We start from the raw sequence: 10,523 nt of genomic DNA, 5'->3' as shown, positions 1-10,523 counted from the left end.
ATGTGCTCCTCTAATTCTAAACTCTTAACCATCACTGATTTTAAATATTTCACCACAGGCAGCCATGCCTTAATTATCAAAGTTTGTACACTCTGGAATTCTCTTCCCATACCCCCTGTACTTTTCTCTTTTAAGATGTTTCTCAAAACCTATCTCTTGGGCAAAGCTGTCAGCCAGCAGACCAGTGGCCTGGGACAATTTGTTTTGTATAATGTACCTGTGAGGAGCTTTGGGGCATTGTATTATATTAAAGGCACTATATAAATACAAGTTGTCATTGTGGCACCAACAAGACCTGTGACTGTTGCCAACTATCCACTAGGGGCAGAAGTTGAATCGGTGCTAGGGCCAGGTATCAGTCATCAACAACATTCTGGGGGCAATTTTAATGTCACTGTGGAGGAGGGGATTGGTGGGGTTGGGATGCGATGTTGGTTCACAGCCTCCTTTGTGCCCCCACCCTGATTTTATTGAAATAAATGGAGAGCAGGAGAACGGGTTGGGAAGTGAAATGTTGCACCTGATCCCTGGCCTTCCCCATGTGGAGAAGTGGCTTAAAGTTACCGGCTGGGCCCATCATTTTATACCTGACTTTAACACAGTTTTATGGAGGAACTGCCCGAACAAGAGAATGCAGGAAACACAGGTTCAGAGAAGGTGGTTTTGAAGGTGTGCAAGTGCCTCTGACGATCACTGACCTGGTAAAAAGACACTGTGCCGGCCTCGTAATCCAGTCGGACACGCATCCTGCTAATGGCTGGGTACTTCAGTAGGTAAGTCTGTTGGTTCTTTTGACAAGCTGTCAGAAACCCGCGGTAGAAATATAAACACCATGACTTAGTGCTGTTGGTGAAATAAGACTCCAGCCCTCCCCGGTCTATAGACCCGTAGGCCACTCCCACCCCCCAGGCAATGCCACCGGTCTTCACATCCCAAGAGTGGCAGCCAGCCGTGAAACTCTGAGAGCACAGGATCTGGTGCATGTTCTCAAACATGTTCGAGTTGTGCCACGAGTTCTCGCCCATGTAGCCAAACATCACTGTCTTCTCATCCTCGGAGACATTCAGGAGCCAGTAGGCCGAGTCCGGATCCAGAGTCAGCAGTGACCACTGATCTGGGGGAAGGGGGAGGAGACACAAACTGGTCAGAAACTGCCATTCTGTTCATTCTTCCCCACCTTTCCCAAGTGAGTGACACAGAGGTAAAGACCTCCAGTCTGTCTGCTAACACTGTGTACCATCTGCCGTGGTGGGAATTGGAACCTATGCCCCCAACGCATGAGACCGAGCCTCTAAAATACCACTGTGCCATCATAATACTTAACAAGAAGGATGGTAAGATTGATCACTTTTTCTTCATTTCTTTGTCCTTCTATCTTTATATTCTAAGCTTTGGTTTATTTTTCCATGTTTTAAGGTGGTGCTGGAGATATGGCGAAACTATACAACATTTTTCACTGTATTTTGTAACAAAATACATGTGACAATAAGTAAATCAAATTCCAATCTAAATTGGCCAGAACTGAACACGTTGTTTCAGCTGAGGCCTAACCAGTGTTTTATAAAGATTTCACATAAAAACTTCTTTTGTACTCTTACTTAAATAAGGCTCAGGATTTCATGTCCTTTATTTTTAAAAGGTCTGCTCAACCTTTCAATGCTGCCCCCACCAAAGGTTTGGGTAATACTCCCAGGTCACCCCAGATAAGGAAGGACACCACTTCGACTGGGACAACACATCCATCATAGGGCAAGCCAAACAGAGACATGCACGAGAATTCCTAGAAGCCTGGCATTCCGACCGGAACTCTTTCAAAAAACACATTGACTTGGACCCCATGTACCGCCCTCTGAGAAAAAAGACAGGAAATGATATCACTACAGGAAATAACATCACCAACCCAAGGAAACCTAAGTCCAAATAGAAAGCGGGTCACTAACACTAGTGCTTCATCCGGAGGCTCACTGACAATTTTACCTAGTATGGTGATGAAACATCTGAAATGAACCTTCCAGCTCAGTGAGCAAACTTACAACCAGAACCTCAACCTGAGCTACAAATATCAGGTTTCTCTGTTCCTGCATCTTCTTTAAAATTGTACCTAACTTTGACTGACTCTGCTCATTCTGTACCCATTTCCCCAGTCTTTCTGTGACTGACTGGAGACGAACATGTAACTTAGGAACAGGAGCAGGCTGCCCGGTCCTCAGACTGGCTGCCCCATTCATTAAACTGATGTCTGATCTGATTGTAATCTCAACTCTGCATTCCCCCCCAACTCACCCATGGAAACTTCACTCATCTAAACCTATCCATTTCTGCCATCAAAATATTCAAAGACTCTGCTTCTATTGCCTTTGAAAAGACAATTCCAAATCTGAATTAGATTTTCTTTGTAAAGCAAAGATATTAAGGGACAGGGGCCAAAGGCATGGAGTTGGGCTACAGGTCAGCCATTATCTCATTGAATAGTAGAACAGATTTGAGGGGCTGAATGGCCTACTCCTGTTCCTAAGAATCATGGCCCTCTTTGAGAAATAGCTTCTCCTCATCTCTGATTTAAATGGGCCATTTTTACACAGTGACCTCTCTTTCTAGACTCTCCCTGAAGAGGAAGTACCATTTCCTCACTGACCCCTTAGAACACGTTTCAATCAAGTTGCCTCCTTCTCTTCCAATCTCCGGAGGTTGCAGGCCCAACCTGTCCAAACTTCCCTCAGAAAATAAACTCCTCCTTCCAGGTGATGGCCTAGTAAACCTTCTCTGAACTGCCACCCTAATTGTTCCTCAAATTTGGAGACCATTATGCAGTCAGTTCTTCAGGTGTGGTCTTTGTCACTAGTCTGTTGTATTTCGGAAAGCTGCCTGCTCTTACTTGTAGTCCCCAGAATGGCTGATTGGTAGGTGAAAGAATTATTCATCCGCTCCTTGATAAGCTCAGGTGCATTGTATAGGTTCAGGATCAGCTTCGGGATATTTATATCTGGTTTATTCTGTGTGTCAGCAACTCTGCAATAAAGGAGGAAATAAGTTCCTTTCAGTGATTCAGATCAGCAGTCCATCGGTGAACAACATCACACACATTTGTATCGACACTGAATTGTAACCACTTTGAGAGAGCTCACAGGCTAGTCCCAGCTCCCAATGCCAGCCCACCCCCTCCCTTACTCCAATATCCGAACAGTTTTTCTTCTCTCAAATATTTATCATTGTCACTTTTCAAAGTTTTACACTTGCTTCAAGCACCCTTCCCAGCAGTGCGTCCTGAATGATACCTCACTGCAAATGCTGGAGAGTCAGAATCGAAACGTGTGGTGGTGGAAAAGCACAGCACGTCGGGCAGCATCTGAGGAGCAGGACAATCGGAGTTTTGGGTGTAAGTCCTTCATCAGGAATGTGGAGAGGGGGAGAGTGGGGTGGGGTGGGGCTGGGGAGGGTGTGTTGAGAGATAAATGCAGGCTGGGTGTTTGGGGTGAGGCTGGGGGGAGGTAGCTGGGGAGGTGATAGATGGATGCAAGTGAGGGTTAATTGATTAGTCCGACAGGAGGGTGGAGCGGATAGGTGGGAAGGAAGATGGACAGGTAGGAAAGTTCAAGAGGGCGGTGCTGAGTTGGAGGGTTGGATCTGGGATGAGGTGGGGGGAGGGGAGAATCGGAAACTGGTAATGTTGACATGGATGCCATGTGCTTGGAGGGTCCCAAGGTGAAAGATGAGATGTTCTTCCTCCAGTGGTCTGCCCTAGGACAGTGGGGTTATTAGGTGCGTGGGTCCCAGAGATGTTCACTGAAACGTTCTGCAAGTTGGCATCCTGTCTCCCCAATGTAGAGGAGACCACATTGAGAGAAACCTCATCTACTGTGTCTGTTGCTCTTGATGAGGTCTGGGGAGACAGGACACCAACTCGCAGAATGTTTCAGGGAACATCTCTGGGACCCATGCACCTAATAACCCCACTGGCTTATGGCAGACCATTTCAACACCCCATCCCACTCCACCACCAAATCCAAGACACCAGGCACCTGGAGGAAGAATGCCTCATCTTCCACCTTGGGACCCCCATCTGTAAGGAATCAATGTTGACTTCACCAGTTTCCAAACCTCCTCTTCCCCAACCTCATCCTAGATCGAACCTTCCAACTCAGCACCGCCCTCTTGACCTGTCCTCCCTGTCCATCTTCCTTCCTATCTATCCGCTCCACCCCTTCCCATCGACCTATCACAATTTCCCCTCACCTGCATCTACCTATTGCCTTCCCAGCTCCCTTGCCCCCAGCCCCACCACCACCCTCCTATTTACCTCCCAGCCACTTACCCCCCACCCCACACATTCCTCATGAAGGGCTTGTGCCCAAAACACCAACTCTCCTTCTCCTCGGATGCTGCCTGACCTGCTGTGCTTTTCTAGCACCACACTTCTCAATTCTGCAATCTCACTGAGGATCGTTTTGTTATTTATTCATGGGATGTGGGTATTGCTGGCCATCCCTGCATTTATAGCCCTTCCCTGTTTGCCCGGATGGCAGATACGAGTAAACCACATTGCTGTGGGTCTAGATTCACATGTAGGCCAGACCAGGTAAAGATGGCAAATTCCTTCTCGAAAGGATATTAGTGAATCAGATGGGTGTCTTTGGACAACCAACAGTGTTTGCATGGTCGCTGGGCTAAGATTTTTACAAATTCCAGATTTTTTATTGAATTCAGATTTTGCCATCACCCATGGTGGGATTTGAACCCAGAACAAGACCGTGGGGTTTTAGTTTAATAGACCAGTGACATTATCACTACATGATGGCCTCCACTTTTATACTTGAAGAGATTCTTGAACAGATCCATGTATACAAAGATCAGTGACTGATGTCTGTATTCTAGATTGACAGCTGTATATTGGATCTGGGACTGACATATATAAAGGATCAGTGACTAATGTCTCTGTATAGGATCTGGTACTGATATCAGCATATAGAATCTGGTACTGATTTCAGCATATAGAATCTGGTACTGATGTCTGTCTGTAGGATCTGGTACTGATATCAGCATATAGAATCTGGTACTGATATCAGCATATAGAATCTGGTACTGATGTCAGCATATAGAATCTGGTACTGATGTCTGTCTGTAGGATCTGGTACTGATAATCTGTATGTAGGATCTGATATTGTCATACATACTTTGGACCTGAACGAACATGTCTATATTGGAACTAGGAGTATCAGCTGTTTAATGGATCTGGGACTGTTTCCTGTATGTAGGATAAGGGACTGCCATATGTATATTGGACCTGGGACTGTTGGTCTTATTATGCTGCTCATTAATGTGGTGATTTTCAGTTCTCAGCCACTAGTGGAGCTGCAGGCCTGGACTGTCTCTGTCTGAAAATAGAACTGAAATTGTAAAGACTAATCTGGTTATCAACTTGAGGTACACAACAGACAAAGACACATTTGCCCAAGCATCAGGAATTATTTCCTGCGGGACAGAAAAAAAACTTACTGAGAGAAGACCTGTTTCGATTTCTGTGTCAAGAAAGAGAGAGAGAGGAGGTTAGGACATCAAGTTAACAGGTCAGCACATGTTGAACTAAAAAAAGTGAATTTGATGTTCAAGGATGCGTTACATTAGAGCAAGTCACAGGAAGGGGAGCCACTGTGGGTCACAGCAGCAGTGCGGACACAGCAGCAATACTGGGGGACCCTAGGCAATGTGCGAAGAATGAACAGCCTCAATGAGAAGCAACTTACACTTGTATATAGTGCCTGTAATGTAGCAAAATGCCTGATGCAGTTCCATTAATCAAAATTTGACTTCATGCCACAGAATCTTAGGATGATAGTGTACTGAAGGAGGCTATTCATTTCATCATTTCTATGCAAATGTTTTGGAAGAGCTATCCATGTAAACCTGACTTTTCCAGTCAATACCTTGCAGAACTTCCTCTTCCAAGTACCTACCTGATTGTGAAGGTTATTAATGAAACAACTGCTATTGCCTTGTCAGGCTGTTTCCAGGTCATTATAACAGGCTGCTTCCCTGTTTCACAGTTATACAGCCCTCATGAATCTTGCAGTTGGTTCCTTCACTAAGTATTTAAATTGAGGTCCTCCAGTAAATGGTCATTTAGCCAATGGAAAGATTTGATCTTTATTCACTCCATCAAATTCCTTCATAATTTTGGACAAACCAATCAAATCTCCTTTTCTCTGCTCTGAAAAACAATCTCAGCTTCCTTAACCATCACATAACTAAATTCCTCATCTTTGTTATTGGTCTATTAAATCTCCTCTCAAAGCACTCCGCCATTGAGGTGCCTAGAATTGAACACACTCCTGCAGCTGGGGCTAACCAAGTGTTTTATAAAGACATGGATGGGGTGGACAGTCAGAGTCTTTTTTCCAAGGTGGAAATGTCAAATATAAGGGGGAGCATAGGTTTAAGGTGAGAGGGGAAAAGTCTAAAGGAAAAGTGGGGGGAAAGCCTTTTACATGGGTGCCAGGAATGTGCTGCCAAGGGGCTGGTGTGGGTGATTTATCCACCTTCAGACCTTCCAGCTTCCCCAGCACCTTCTCCTTAATGTTGGCCACTACACTCACCTCTGCCCCGACTCTTGAAGTTCTGGGAATGCTGCTGGTGTCTTTCAATGTGAAAACTGATGCAAAATACTTTGTAGGTTCCTTCACCATTTCTTTGTTCCCCATCACTGCTTCTCCAGCCTCATTTTCCAGTGGTCCAATGTCCACTCTTGCCTCTCATCTTTTATATATCTTAAAACAAAACTCTTGCCTTTTGCCATTTTGGTCTTTGTCACAAAAAGATTTGATTAAAGAAATAACAATGTTGCTTTGTAAAAAGTTTTGGTGAGACTGCACCAGTGAGCATTGTGAATAGCTTTGCTCCCTCTATCTGAAGTGGGATATACTTGTCATAGAGGGAGTGGACCTTCACCAGATCAATCCCTGGGACTGCAGGGCTGTCTTATCAGTAGAGAATGAGGAGACTGGGCCTGTACTCTGTAGCATTTTGAGAAATGAGGTGTGACCTCATTCAAACTTACAAGAATTACAGAGTGTGACAAGGTGGATATATAAAAATTATTCCCCCTTACTCTTGAATTTAAACCCAGGAATCATAATCTCAGAATGAGAGGCAGGTTTTCTTAAGACTAAAATGGGAATAACTTTTTTCGTTCAAAGAACCATAAGATAGAGGAACAGAAATAGGCCACTCAGCCCATCGAGTTCTGCTCTGCCATTCAATCAGATCATGCTGATCTGATAATCCTCAACTGAGGTGAAAATCCTCAACTTTCCCCATATCCTTAATTCTGTTATTGATTAAAAGTCTGGTTTATCTCAACCTTGAATGAACGACCCGGCCTCAACAGCCCCATGGTAAAGAATTCCAAGTTTCACTACCCTTTGACAGAAGATATTCCTCCTTATCCCTGCCTTATTTGTGTGACCCCTTATTCTGAGATCTTGCCCTTTGGTTCTAGATTTCGCTAGAATTTCTCTGGAATTCTCTCTCCCGAGACTGTAGAAGCTCAGTCATTGGGCATGATCAAGACAGAAACCAATAGATTTCTGGAGAGTAATGACATCAAGGATATGGAGATTGTGCATCAAGGTGGCATTGTGGTAGGACTTTGGCCACGATCTAATTAAATGGCGGAACAGGCTTGTCAGGCTGAATGGCCTACCCCATTCCAATGTTACTATGTCCTGTTGTCAGGCAGTGGGAGGGGGTGGGCCTGTTTTGTGGAGCTGTTGGGCCCATTGGAGGCCCCCTCCAAGGTAATCCCCCTCCCAATCCCCTGCCCCTAAAGCCTGGCCTCCTTCCTCCACCAATTTTCTCAGTGGTCCTTGTGAGGCCCAGCCTTATCTCTGATTGTGGCTTCCTCTTTCTCAGGATCAGCTGTAATCCCAGCAATGGCCACTATACAGGGGTGGTGCTACTGGGACTGGTTAGCATCTCACTGAGGTGCTATGGCATCGTCAATAGGAGGGCAAGTCCCTCATTCATGCTACTCATAGCGTTATACAGCAGCGAGATCAGCATATGAAACCCCCAGCAACTCTTTAGTCGTGGTTAAGTCCTGCCGTCTCACTGTATGTTAAGAGGCTAGTGATCATGGAGGGTTGTAGGGCTGGAGCAGAGATAGCAAGGGAGCAAGACCAGAGAGAGGCCATTGCAGCCAGTCAGCAGTGGGTGGGTAATCTGTTTGTAGCACGTGGGTAGTGTTGTAAAACAGAGAGACCTCGGGGTGCAGGGATGTAATACTTTGAAGTTTGTGTCAATTATAGACAGGATGGTTAAAAAGGCATTTGGCTGCTTGCCTTCATTGCTTAGACCTTAGAGTATAGGAGTTGGGATGTCGTGTTGAGGTTGTACAGAAAATTGGTGAGGCCTCTTCTAGAATACTGTGTCCAGTTCTGAGCGCCCTGTTATAGGAAGCAGATTATTAAACTGGAGAGGGTTCAGAAGAGATTTACCAGGATGTTTATGGATATGGAAGGTTTGAGTTATAAAGAAAGGTTGGACAGGCTGGTTCACCAGAGCATAGGAGATTGAGAGGCAGCATTATGGAATTCTATAAAATAATCAGAGGTATGGATAGGATTAATCGTTGTTGTCTTTCCCGAGGATGGGGACTTTCAAGACTAGGGGGCACATTTTTAAGGTGAGATGAGACAGAGTTAAAAAACTTAAAAGTGGCAATTTTTTTTACATAAGAGGGTGGTTCATGTGTGGAATAAACTTCCTGAAGAAGTGGTGGATCTGGGTACAATGACAATGTTTAAAAGACATTTGGATGGATACATGAACAGGAAAGGGTTTGGAGGGATATGGGCCAGGAGCAGGCAGCTGGGACCTGTTTAGTTTGGGATGATGGTCAGCATGGACAGGTTGGACCGAAGGGTCTGTTTCCATGCTGTAGGACTCTATGACTCTATGTGTACCTGAATAAATGAGAGTGGATCCATATGGACTAGATTCTGAGTTTCATCATCTATCAGCCTAATTAGATGCATTTGGTTGTTCAGTTCATCAAAGCAGTTGGTGCTCTTTGTCAACGCCTTCATCCCCTCCTCTTCAATCATTTTATTGGCATAGTCTTCATCCTCCTCCAGGCTCTTCCTCCACTCAGAGAACTTCTTTGAGAGGTTTTCTTTCAGCTGATCGATTTGTGTCTGAAATTTCAAACCATATTCTGGTTAGAAACTGGTCATTTACAGGACTCTCTACTGCGTCATTACTTTCCCTGAAGGAACACATTGGCATCTCCACCTTTTGTTTTGTTTAAAACGATCTGAATATTGTGCTCTTTCAGTGAGGAAATAGAGTGCTTGAGACTAGAACACTTGCCCATAGGAAATGGGAGCAGGAGTAGGCCATTCAGCCCCTTGGATCTGCTCTGGCATTCAATCAGATCATGGCTGACCCGACATTCCTCACGTCCACTTTTCTACCCTTTCCCCATAACTCTTCATCCCTGACTGATCAAGAATGTCTCTATCTCAGCCATGTCTCTGCCCCCACAGCTCTCTCGGGCAGGAAGTTCCAAACCCTCTCCAATTTAATTCTGAGATGAAGCAGGTGAGGAGGATGTTCAATGTCCCGGTGATAATCGACCACACTCCCATTGGCTAGGCCAGCATTTATTGCCCATAGGGCAGTTAAACGTCAACCATGTTGCTGTAGGATGGCAGTTCCTTTCCTAAAGAACATTAGTGAACCAGATGGACATACACACACACACACACACACACACACACACACACAATGACATACACACATTGACATACACACACTGACACACACACACAGAAATACACACACACTGACATACATACACTGACATACACACACACACACATACACTGACATACACACACACACATACACTTACATACACACACACTGACACACACACACTGACACACACACACTGACATACACACAGGCATACACAAACGCAATGACATACACACACACAGACATACACACACTGACACACACACACATACTGACACACACACTGACATATACACACACTGACTTACACACACATACTGACATACACACACATAGACATGCACACACACACTGACATGCACACACACTGACATGCACACACACACTGACATACACACACACTGACTTACACACACATACTGACATACACACACATAGACATGCACACACACACTGACATGCACACACACTGACATGCACACACACACTAACATACACACACACTGACTTACACACACATACTGACATACACACACATAGACATGCACACACACACTGACACACACACACACAATGACATACACACAGACATACACTGACACACACACACTCACACACTCACTCACACACACACATACTCTCACACACACACACTCACACACACTCTGACACACACACACTCTCACACACATACACTCTCACACACACACACTCTCTCATACACACACATACTCTCACACACACACTCACACACACACACACTGACACAC

At 45.0% G+C, this 10,523-nt stretch overlaps 1 protein-coding gene across 1 annotated transcript in view; it reads right to left on the bottom strand.

The window, feature by feature from the left end:
- Positions 1 to 410: 410 nt before the first annotated feature.
- LOC140480273 (E3 ubiquitin-protein ligase TRIM7-like) overlaps positions 411 to 10,523 on the bottom strand; it is a 95,758-nt gene continuing 85,645 nt past the window's right edge. The window contains exons 3-6 of the mRNA XM_072574983.1: positions 8,958 to 9,188; positions 5,494 to 5,516; positions 2,876 to 3,009; positions 411 to 1,114 (exon numbers count right to left, since the gene is read on the bottom strand). Of these exons, the coding sequence (XP_072431084.1) occupies positions 594 to 1,114; positions 2,876 to 3,009; positions 5,494 to 5,516; positions 8,958 to 9,188 (909 nt within the window). The 3' untranslated portion in view covers positions 411 to 593. The remainder of the gene's footprint in view (positions 1,115 to 2,875; positions 3,010 to 5,493; positions 5,517 to 8,957; positions 9,189 to 10,523) is intronic.

The sequence above is a fragment of the Chiloscyllium punctatum genome, chromosome 8 (assembly GCF_047496795.1).
Source record: "Chiloscyllium punctatum isolate Juve2018m chromosome 8, sChiPun1.3, whole genome shotgun sequence".
NCBI classification, from domain to species: Eukaryota; Metazoa; Chordata; class Chondrichthyes; order Orectolobiformes; family Hemiscylliidae; genus Chiloscyllium; species Chiloscyllium punctatum.
The sequence above is the reverse complement of the archived record's forward strand: the minus strand, read 5'-3'. Positions and strand labels throughout refer to the sequence as shown.